Source organism: Tarenaya hassleriana, unplaced genomic scaffold (genome assembly GCF_000463585.1).
Source record: "Tarenaya hassleriana unplaced genomic scaffold, ASM46358v1 Cleome27, whole genome shotgun sequence".
Lineage (NCBI taxonomy): Eukaryota > Viridiplantae > Streptophyta > Magnoliopsida > Brassicales > Cleomaceae > Tarenaya > Tarenaya hassleriana.
Window position 1 is genome coordinate 1,619,898 of NW_010965946.1, and position 10,012 is coordinate 1,629,909.

Here is a 10,012-nt window from a genome sequence, read left to right on the forward strand (position 1 = left end):
TGTTTCTTGTCAGATAGTTGAATCGCGTGTAGGGTTTATATATATACATATATGTTTGTTTATTTAACATTGCGAGAGTATAATCTGGGTTTTGGTTGGTAAAATTTATTGAAATGAAATGTTACTGTCCCTATTTTTTTACAACAACGAGTGGGGAGTTTTCATTTGTCAGTTTCTTGTTCTTCTTCTGTAATTGAAGTTAGGCTTCAACCGCTTTAACGAATGGAGAATTTTACCGTCACTTTCTAGTTTCTTCTGTAATTGAAGGTTGGATTAAAATTAAAAAAGGTAAAGATATAATAATTTTTTATTTAGCTAATGGTATTTCTGTTTTTCTTCTTCTCCTCGAATTCAATTGTTTTTTAATTATTGTTTTTATTAAAAAAATATTTATTTAATTTTATATTAATGAACTCGGTTTTTTTTTTATTTATATACGTATTGTTTATTATTTTGTTAAGGTTATCTGCCCACCAGGTTAGATTTGATTTGATATGCGTAACTTTTTTTAAATTGTTTTTGAATATTACGGTTGTTTCCCACCATGTGCTTTTATTGTGGCGGCTATTAGGGTTTGATAAGAACATCCCACGTCGCCACTTCTTTCGGCTTCCAAATTGACCCCTCCTGTTCCCTTTTATCTCCCCCGTCAAAAACCAAACGAAGAACGACTCTCCCATTCAACCAAAATCCCAACGGACAAACCCTAGAGAGCGAGCCGCAATTTCAAATAGTAGGAGTAGGGACCGAGCCACAAGTTCGGTGCTTTTCTCGGAGAAACACTTGAACAAGCCACAGAAACTTGACTCTCTTCTGGTGAGTTTCATTCATACTCCCTCTCCTGAGTCCTTCGTCTCGCCACGCGGGCCTCCTCTTTTCGGCCGTAATATCGAGAATTGGTCTGATGGGTACTTTTTGATTTCCTGATAGTTTTCTGGGTTGAATTTGAATCAATATTTACCTAATTCCATTGTATAATCTCGGGGTTTTGATTCATTCTGCTTCGAGAGGGCGTGAAACGTCGATCCTTTGTTGACTAATGGCGTAAAAAATTCTTCGTTGTGTCCACGTTTGTTTACTCTTCCTTGTTTCGCTTGAAAACTGACCCATTGTGGTGGGTGTGCATGTCAATGTCACGGTCCTCAGATTGAGCTTTTTGAATAAATATAGCTTCCTCGTTTGGAACAACTCATCGAATACGGAAAACCACTCTGCTTTGATCGAACTGGGCATAAGGTACTTTGATTTCTCACCATGAATCCTACTTTTTGGTGGTGAGTTGTGCTTTGTAGATGTTGATCCGTTCACAAATTCTCTTACTTTTATTTCTGGAATCTGAGAGTTCAGTCAGAGGTTCTTGTTTGATCAGCAACAAAGAAAGAGATCAACAAAAACAGAATCCCATTCATAGATTTATTGATTCGAATTTCTATATCCCCTTTCTCCAGATGGAGGAACATAGTCCCCGACAGGGTCACATCATTGAGGTTAATATCGAAAATCCGGGTGGAGAAAGAACATACAGAGGAGGCAAAATATGTGGGGAAGCACCATGTGGATTTTCAGACAATGGATCAGCTTCCAAGGATGCTAAGGAACGGACTGCTTCCATGCGCAAGCTCTGTATAGCAGTGGTGTTATGTCTTATATTCATGAGCCTAGAAGTAGTTGGTGGCATTAAGGCCAACAGTTTGGCAATCTTAACTGATGCAGCTCACTTGCTGTCTGATGTTGCTGCTTTTGCAATCTCTTTGTTCTCCCTCTGGGCTGCTGGCTGGGAAGCGACTCCACGTCAGACTTATGGGTTTTTCAGGATCGAGATCTTGGGCGCTCTCGTCTCTATACAGCTCATATGGTTGCTCACGGGCATTTTGGTTTATGAAGCCATTGTTAGACTTGTTAATGAGAAAGAGCCTGTTGATGGCTTTCTTATGTTTCTCGTTGCTGCCTTTGGTCTGGCGGTAAACATTGTGATGGCTGTTCTGCTTGGACATGATCATGGACATGGTCATGACCATCACAATCATGACCATGGATATGGACATGGACATGGACATGGGATGATGGTTACCACTCATCATCATCATCATCACAGTCATGAAGAGCATGGCAAAGAAGGTGAACACAATCATCATGGTCACGGGGATCACACCGAGCCACTGTTGGATAATTCGAAGCCTGGGCCTCAAGAGAAGGAACACAAGAAGAGGAATATCAATGTTCAAGGGGCATATCTTCATGTCCTAGGGGATTCCATCCAGAGTGTTGGAGTGATGATTGGAGGGGCTATCATCTGGCGTTTTCCGGAATGGAGAATAGTTGACTTGATCTGCACGCTGGCCTTTTCGGTGATTGTCTTGGGAACGACCATCAACATGATCCGCAACATACTGGAGGTTCTGATGGAGAGCACGCCCAGAGAGATCGATGCTACAAAACTCGAAAGGGGTATGCTCGAAATGGAAGAGGTGGTGGCCATTCACGAGCTGCACATTTGGGCTATCACAGTGGGCAAAGTTCTGTTGGCATGCCATGTCAAAATCAGGCCAGAAGCAGATGCGGACATGGTGCTGGACAAAGTGATCGATTACATCCGAACAGAGTACAACATCAGCCATGTTACAATACAAATCGAGCGCTAAGCCAAAAGCCGAGATATTATGATCTCTACTTGATTGGTTTTCTGTACTACCATTCTCTCATGCCATATGAAACCATAAGCTTTGGGATTTGATAATATGATATCTACTTTTCCAGTGTCAGCTCTTTTGTTACATTCTTGCTATACATGTCAGCAACAGGTTATAAGCATATGCAAGGGACAACAGGTTATAAGCATATGCAAGGGATTGTTCCACTTTCAGAAAGAAGCTTTCGTCCTCCCATGGAAAGGGAAGTGACAGAGCTTCACTGAACAAAAATGGTAACGTCATCTAACTTTATCTGAGAAACAGGGGTCGGCTTTCATGTAGTTAGATGTCACGGAACTACGCACGGGAGTGATGAGATTAGAAGTGGTGGGGCATATTCTGTCCTGAGAGCAAGTAACCAAAGCTTGTGAGTGACAACATCATCAAAACCCATATGAGTTGTGTAGTGAAATCAATACTTTAAAATTAAATAAAAAACCTCGTTTGTTGGTTTTGTCGATAAGGTTTCTAAGGCAGGCATTCGTTAAACTATGTAAAGATTGACCCTTTTTTCAACAAAAAAAAAATGGTGTGGTTTTTTTTTTACCGAGGTTGTGTGAATATTGTCGAAGTTTGCGGCGATCTTCGAATCGTTTTGGCAGTTTTTTCAAGAGTGTGTGCAAACAGAGGCCACATAACCAGAAGAAGAGGATAAGATTTTTTTTAGATCTTTTTTTTATTGAATTTATGGGTTTAGGGTGTCCCCAAAGGAGAAAACTTTATTGGATTAATCCGAAAAAATAGGATTTTGGGAATAACCCATGTCGTAATTTTTATGGAATTATATATATAGGCTTTGAATGGTAATATCTTTTATTTTGGGTTTTTGGTTTTAGTTTTTGGTTTTTAGTTTTTAGTTTTTGGTTTTTGGCTTTTGGATTTTATAATATTTGAAAACTCAAAAAAAGTAGCTTTTGGTTTCTCATTAATTTTTTCACTAAAATGACTTTCCAAGTTTTTAGAAAAAATAATTTTGTAAAAACTTGAATGTTGTTTTTTTTGGTTTTTGGATTCTAAAAACTCTAAAAACTTCCACGATAAGGCCACAACTACATATCAGTCGTATTACTTTGGTGTAATAAATCCATTGAAGACTAGTTTAAAGAAAAGAAAAAAAAAAGAGAAAATATCATCTAAACTGGGAGTCTGGTGGGCAAGGGGCAGAAGACATATGTCCCCAACACAGGTGAGGTCAATGCCCCTGCTCTGTGGGAGGTGAAGGTCGTCCAAAACTTTCCATAGGACATTCACTGTTTAGTGACCTTAAAGCCAGGGTATTCAATTCATACATTCGCATTACATTATCCTAAAGATAAGGTCCCAAAAATCACAAAGTTATCAACACGAGGGAAATGTGAATGAACCTAAATCTGGTTGCAGAAGTTGTAATGAAAGATGATGCATATAATCTTTTAGAAAATAATGGACCTTTCTCAATCTATTAGTACGGATAGAGCAAGACTGGTCGACCCTTTTGGGATTCGTCCACGAAGAAGAAGAACAACACCCAAACCCTCAAATGAATGATATGTGAATGATGATGGAAGCTCTTCTTCTTCTTCTTCTTCTTCTTCTTCTTCTGTGTATTAACCCAAGTCCCCACAACTGGCTGTCCTCGCTGCCGGACAAAACTGCCACCGCCAATAATGTTCCTTCCTCGGGACCTTTGCTCTGTCAGAGACACTCTCTCTCTCTCTCTCTCTCTCTCTCTCTCTCTCTCTCTCTCTCTCTCTCTCAGGACCAATATGACTCTCTCTCTCTCTCTCTCTATGCTCTGCTCAGCCTCACCAACTCGTCAGTACCAAATACATCTGGTGTCCAATTTTTTTTTTACACCTCTTTGTATTTAGGAGTCCTTACCCTCTCTTTCACGTCTCATTTTCATATTCCATTTTTTTTTTCCTTCAAAGCCTGCATCTTTGATTACCACACCACAGAAATAAAACAGCCCTTATTCTGTTCTCCATTGCATTTAAGACCATTGTCCTATATAAGGCTAACACAACCAGGTTCAGAAGTCTCTTAACCAGAATAGAGTACATAGGTTTCCTGTTCTGCTTCATTGCTGCTTTGCATTTATTGCTACCCTTTTATTTCTAGCAGCCTCCAACAATGTATTCCTCCTAAGCCCTAGAGAGAGAGAGAGAGAGAGAGAGAGAGAGAGAGAGAGAGAGAGAGAGAGAGAGAGATGAATATACAATTACATATCAAACAAGTTTTTCACACCTCGTCATGGAGAAGCTTCAAGGACACATCAATCCCAGCGTATGTGTGCTTAGATTAGGGCGCTTTCCTCCCTCCCTCTCTCTTGTTCTATTTCACTTGGCTTGAACCGTGTTCTTTGGAATCAAGACGTGGACTTGCATTTACTCCTCGCTAAGTTCAGATGCCTGCATTCAATGCGACCTGTTTGTTTTACACATAAAACACTAACAATCTGTTATCAACTGTTTCCCTTTCTTTGAAACATTCCACTTTTCATTCTACTTTTGCGCTCTTTTCTTTCTCAGGACTGACCCACCAACCAAACCAACAGTAGAATTCACTTCTTTTTTTAAAAAATCCAACCTTTTTTGCTCACAAATCGACTTCTGGGTTTCTCTTTCTTTTTGTCTTCTTGCAGTCCTTGCATCGGCAAGTAGATGTGGGGAGCCTAGAAGTTCATGGATTTGCAGAGGCTCAAAGCTTTGGACTTGAGGATGAGGAAGAGAGAAAAGTTCAGCAGATCTCCGCACCGGGCTTGCAAGAGACAATTCCATTACTACAAATGCTACAAAACGGAGAGCCCTCACCATTTTTGTCCTTCAAAGAGCCAAACTTTCTAGCTCTATTGTCTCTCCAGACCCTCAAGAAGCCATGGGAACTTGAAAACAACACGCATGAAGTTCCTGACTTTCATTCATCGATCCACTCCGAGACCAGCAGCTTCCACCAGAACCCAGCTTCAGTCTCATGCATGGAGGAATTCCATCCAGCTATCTCAAACCAAGAACTCCCCTTTAACCCGCTAGAGAACTTGCTTAGCTCGGCAAATACGCTCCCTTCTTCCTCGTCACCATGCACTGGTAATTGGAGGAGCAAACGCAAAAACAGCCACTTGCCCCCATCAATGAGTCGAGAAAGGAGAAAGCGGAAGAGAACTAAGCCGACAAAGAACATAGAAGACATAGAGAACCAGAGAATGACCCACATTGCCGTTGAACGAAACCGGCGACGCCAAATGAACGACCACCTCAACTCCCTCCGCATCCTCATACCACCTTCCTACGTCCAAAGGGTAAGACGAAAACCTGCAGCTCTTGGCATCGTCGCATCTTGAACACGAAAGTTTCAACCGTTACATAGCTTATCCCTTTGTTCTGCTGCAGGGAGACCAAGCGTCCATAATTGGAGGGGCAATAGACTTCGTGAAGGCTCTCGAGCAACTCTTGCTATCCCTTGAAGCCCAAAAGAGAACGCAAAAGAATGGCGGTGAAGGAGAAACCATGGATGCAAATTTGGCGAGTAACCATGTAAGAGGCATTTCATCGAACGAGTGGTGTATGAGTAACGAAGATCAAGCTTCCAGCCCCAAAATCGAGGCCACAGTTATACAGAATCACGTCAATCTGAAAGTTCAGTGCCCGAAGAAACAAGGTCAGCTTCTGAAAGCAATCATCTCGTTGGAGGATCTTCGACTCACTGTTCTCCATCTCAACGTCGCTTGTTCGCATGCGTCTGTGTTCTATTCCTTCAACCTTAAGGTACTTCCGATTTTTTTTGTTTTTGTTTTCAGAAAAAAGAAACCCATCTTTCAAAATCATCACTGAGTGGATTCGATCTTTCGGCAGATGGAAGAGGACTGCATCTTGGGGTCGGCCGACGAGATATCGACGGCGGTGCATCAGATTTTCGACCAAATCGACGGCTCAAAATTAGATTAACGCGTAAATCCAAAAGTATTAACAAGAAGAAGAAGAAGAAGAAGAAGAAGAAGAAGAAGAAGAAGAATAAGAATTCGTACATTAGTGTCTGCCGGAATTATATTATTTGCTGTTGGTACGTTATCGGAGTTTTCAAGGTTCATCACTCGGCTTCTGGGCCCCACCAGATACTTGTTTGACCTTTCCTGTCTTATGTTCATATATTTTCACGTTGACTTTTGTTGTTTCACTTTTGTTCGTTTATCTCACTCATCCAAGTTATGGTTACAATTGAAATGTGGTCTTTGTCATGATAACTTTTACGTAATGTCAACGAAGCCCACAGAATATAGATTAGATTGTATCAGTATTATAAATAATATATAAATACACTAGAAAAAATGGAGATAAAATGTATTTTAGTATGCAAATTAGTTTTCATTAAATATTTTAGTATTAACATGTTAATGTCTTAATTTTAATTTGGGTAAATCGCCATAAAAATCCTGTACTCTTCCCAGGTCAACGAAAAAACCTTATACTTTTTTACTTACCGATTAAACCCTATATTTAGTATGATTAACCAAAAAAACCCCAAACTTGTTAATAATTCACCGAAAACCCCCGACGTCCGCCAACTCAAACAAAAATGATGATGTGTTAATAACTTGACTTCCAAGTTATGTACACATCATCAAAATTATGACACATCATCATTTTAAATAAAAATAAATAACATAATTTATTTAAATTAATTTATATATATAAATATACTAATGATATTGTTCTTACATGATTAGGACAAAACTATCCAACGTATTTTGTACGGTAAGGATATTCATCCGGATTTCTTGATTTTTTTAAAAATTTAATTGGATTAAAAAACCGATAAACTTTTAAATTACAAAAAAATATGGTTAATATCCTGTTATTGCACGATCCTTTCCAAAATTACATAATTTTCGAATATATTGGGGGTGGGAATGATTTTATTTAAGGATCTTTAATTTTGAAATCAAATTTTATTCGAATCTTAGTGGTGTAACTGGTGTTTAAACATGTTTTTAGATGATAGTTTTAAAATTAAAATCATGCTTTATTTTGTTATTTATTTGGTTAAAAAATAATATATATACAATATATATTAACAAATAATATGTATATATATATATATATTATTTTTAATGTAATTTATAATATATATACATATATGTTTTATTAGTTATAAGTAATTTTATATTTAATATATATATATATATATGTGAATTTATATGTATATAAATTAATTTAAATAATTATGTAATTTAGTTTTGTTTGTAATGGTGATGTGTCATAATTTTGATGATGTGTACATAATTTGGAAACCAAGTTATTGCCACATCATCATTTTTATTTGAGTTGGCAGGCGCGGGAGGTTTTCGGTGAATTATTAACAAGTTTGGGGTTTTATTGGTTAATCATGACATATAGGGTTTAATTGGTAAGAAAAAAAGTACAGGGTTTTTTCGTTGACCTGTGAAGAGTACAGAGTTTTTATGGCGATATCCCCTTTTAATTTTACATCGTTAAATTTTCGATATAGAAAAATCACACACACCAAATCCCTGGATCTTACCCACTAATGGGCCTGAATGTTCGGCCCATTAATCAAGAAAGCCCACCAAGACCCTCAGTCCACGTAATCATACAAAACGAAAAGTGCCATGCAGTCTTCTATCCAACGGAAACTCCACACTAAATCCGCGTCCGCCACGTCAGCACTATCCTGATCGGGAACCCAAACGAGTGGTCGTATCTCGTCTCCGACCACACCCCACAAGCCACGAGGAACCATCTCCACAACCAGATTTCCCCAGAATTATCAGTATCACTCTCACAATCACCATTAAAGCTTTTTTTTTCTTTTTGTTTTCGGCTCCGTTGAATATATTTTCCTAATAATTTCTTCTGCCGTTCTGTTTCTGCGATTCTGAGCCCTTTAACCTCGAGAGCATCATCAGCCATGGCCTCCTCTTCCTCCACTACCCTTTCTATCTCTTCTTCGTCTACCATCATCGATTCCCGGGCTCCTCCGCGGCAATCCGCCTCCGCTTCCCCGTCGTGTGTCACTCTTCCGACGCTTCCCCCGTCACCCATCCAGTCCCAGACCCGCGCTGCCAAAGCCTCCGCTTACTGTCTGTCCCCAAAACTGCGACGAAGCTGATGTTTTAATATGTTTTTTTAGGGTCTATATGAGAAATTGTGAGATGGGTTCGTTGGTTTTCAGGTCGGAAGATGGTGAGGAATGTCGTGGCGAGGGCTACCGGTGAGGCTCCCGCCGAAGTGGCGACAACGGAGCTGCCGGATATCGTCAAGACCGTTCAAGATGCTGTAAAAAATTTTGACTTTTCCATTTCTCTCTGTGATTCAGTTTCTGGGCATTTGTTCTGATTATTCGATATTGACATTGAAGTGGGACAAAGTGGAGGAAAAATACGCTGTGGGTTCTCTTGCATTTGCCGGAGCTGTGGCGCTCTGGGGATCCACGGGCATGATCTCGGTGAGAATCATCTGATTCTTCAAACCTAATTTCATCACTCTTGCTTGGAATTTATGCCTAGCATTAGTGATTTACTCTCCAAATTACAAAGCGATGATGTTGTAACAGGCAATCGACAGGCTTCCACTGGTTCCTGGAGTTCTGGAACTCGTAGGCATTGGTTACACAGGGGTGAGTTCTATCTACACCTCTGCAGAATCTGCAGTTATAAAGATTGTCTCTTTGGTGTTTTCCAAGTGTTTATTATGCTCAATCTCGGCCTCCGGTATACATGCATGACCTCCATTATGTTCGGACATGTGTTTTTGGACAACAGTGTTAGCTTTCTGGTGTGGAATCTGGACTTAGTGAAAATGCGGCAAGCAATTAGATGGAAACTAGTTTCGCTTTTGATATGAGATTTCAGTGTACACAGCAGTAGCTCACTCACTCAAGAGATCTGATCATCGTGTAATCAATGGATTGTTCCTTATTGTTTGCGATCTTGTATGTGATGGAACAACCTGTTCTTTCTTCATCTGCAGTGGTTCACTTACAAGAACCTAATCTTCAAACCAGACAGGTGAGTCTTGCTCTGAAATCTCGGACCAGAAACTCGAGAGAGTGGCTTGGGGAGTAGTTGTTCAGGTTCTTGTACATTGTGTTGGATTTCAGGGAAGCATTCTTGCAGAAGATAAAGGGCACATACAAGGACATCATAGGAGCAGCTGAGTCGTGAAGAACCCTAGTTGCCAATCAACATACTCTCCCTTTTTTTTCTCCCGGATTGAACGAAAAGTGTATAACAATGTCCACTCCTCCCTCATATTCCGAGAGACGTGTAATCTAAATAATTTCCAATCTCTCCCACCTTCGATTCGTTATATATATATATATATATA

General features: G+C 39.7%; 3 protein-coding genes and 1 long non-coding RNA gene across 9 annotated transcripts; 3 read left to right on the forward strand and 1 right to left on the reverse strand.

The window, feature by feature from the left end:
* The first annotated feature begins 502 nt into the window (after positions 1-502).
* On the forward strand, positions 503-2,776 carry LOC104817399 (metal tolerance protein 1). 3 transcript variants are annotated; one of them, XM_010546577.2, is made up of 3 exons: positions 503-816; positions 1,147-1,236; positions 1,449-2,776. In XM_010546577.2, exon 3 carries the CDS (start codon positions 1,449-1,451, stop codon positions 2,640-2,642), a length of 1,194 nt encoding a protein of 397 aa, XP_010544879.1. In that variant the 5' UTR covers positions 503-816; positions 1,147-1,236; the 3' UTR covers positions 2,643-2,776. The 3 variants fall into 3 exon arrangements, with proteins under 3 accessions (XP_010544879.1, XP_010544880.1, XP_010544878.1); XM_010546578.2 differs by having other exon boundaries at positions 1,171-1,236; XM_010546576.2 differs by lacking the exon at positions 1,147-1,236 and having other exon boundaries at positions 505-816.
* A 1,670-nt stretch (positions 2,777-4,446) lies between these two features.
* On the forward strand, positions 4,447-6,687 carry LOC104817402 (transcription factor bHLH67-like). Of its 2 annotated transcripts, none has more exons than XM_010546579.1 (4): positions 4,447-4,955; positions 5,314-5,967; positions 6,059-6,433; positions 6,521-6,687. In XM_010546579.1, exons 1-4 carry the CDS (start codon positions 4,923-4,925, stop codon positions 6,611-6,613), a joined length of 1,155 nt encoding a protein of 384 aa, XP_010544881.1. In that variant the 5' UTR covers positions 4,447-4,922; the 3' UTR covers positions 6,614-6,687. The 2 variants fall into 2 exon arrangements, with proteins under 2 accessions (XP_010544881.1, XP_010544882.1); XM_010546580.1 differs by having other exon boundaries at positions 6,059-6,326; positions 6,466-6,687.
* On the reverse strand, positions 4,629-5,345 carry LOC104817400. The gene is made up of 2 exons (XR_772522.1): positions 5,259-5,345; positions 4,629-5,096 (listed from the first exon to the last, which is right to left on the reverse strand). It is a non-coding gene; the product is annotated as an uncharacterized LOC104817400 (long non-coding RNA).
* Positions 6,688-8,389: 1,702 nt separating the features above from the next.
* LOC104817403 (protein CURVATURE THYLAKOID 1B, chloroplastic) lies at positions 8,390-9,980 on the forward strand. Of its 3 annotated transcripts, none has more exons than XM_010546582.2 (6): positions 8,390-8,766; positions 8,859-8,962; positions 9,045-9,131; positions 9,240-9,302; positions 9,690-9,693; positions 9,786-9,980. In XM_010546582.2, the coding sequence occupies exons 1-6, from the start codon at positions 8,595-8,597 to the stop codon at positions 9,806-9,808; spliced, it is 453 nt and encodes a 150-aa protein (XP_010544884.1). In that variant the 5' UTR covers positions 8,390-8,594; the 3' UTR covers positions 9,809-9,980. The 3 variants fall into 3 exon arrangements, with proteins under 3 accessions (XP_010544884.1, XP_010544886.1, XP_010544883.1); XM_010546581.1 differs by having other exon boundaries at positions 8,401-8,766; positions 9,656-9,693; XM_010546584.2 differs by lacking the exons at positions 9,690-9,693; positions 9,786-9,980 and adding an exon at positions 9,448-9,648 and having other exon boundaries at positions 8,391-8,766.
* Positions 9,981-10,012: the final 32 nt, after the last annotated feature.

Bases quoted from the DNA above. Each gene is read 5' to 3' on its own strand.
- LOC104817402 (XM_010546579.1), top strand. From the start codon at position 4,923: ATGGAGAAGCTTCAAGGACACATCAATCCCAGC. The intron at 4,956-5,313 runs GTATGTGTGCTT...GTCTTCTTGCAG, and splicing joins AAGGACACATCAATCCCAGC to TCCTTGCATCGGCAAGTAGA. The intron at 6,434-6,520 runs GTACTTCCGATT...ATCTTTCGGCAG, and splicing joins TCTATTCCTTCAACCTTAAG to ATGGAAGAGGACTGCATCTT.
- LOC104817399 (XM_010546577.2), top strand. From the start codon at position 1,449: ATGGAGGAACATAGTCCCCGACAGGGTCACATCATTGAGGTTAATATC.
- LOC104817403 (XM_010546581.1), top strand. From the start codon at position 8,595: ATGGCCTCCTCTTCCTCCACTACCCTTTCTATCTCTTCTTCGTCTACC. The intron at 8,963-9,044 runs GTAAAAAATTTT...TTGACATTGAAG, and splicing joins TCAAGACCGTTCAAGATGCT to TGGGACAAAGTGGAGGAAAA. The intron at 9,132-9,239 runs GTGAGAATCATC...ATGTTGTAACAG, and splicing joins GATCCACGGGCATGATCTCG to GCAATCGACAGGCTTCCACT.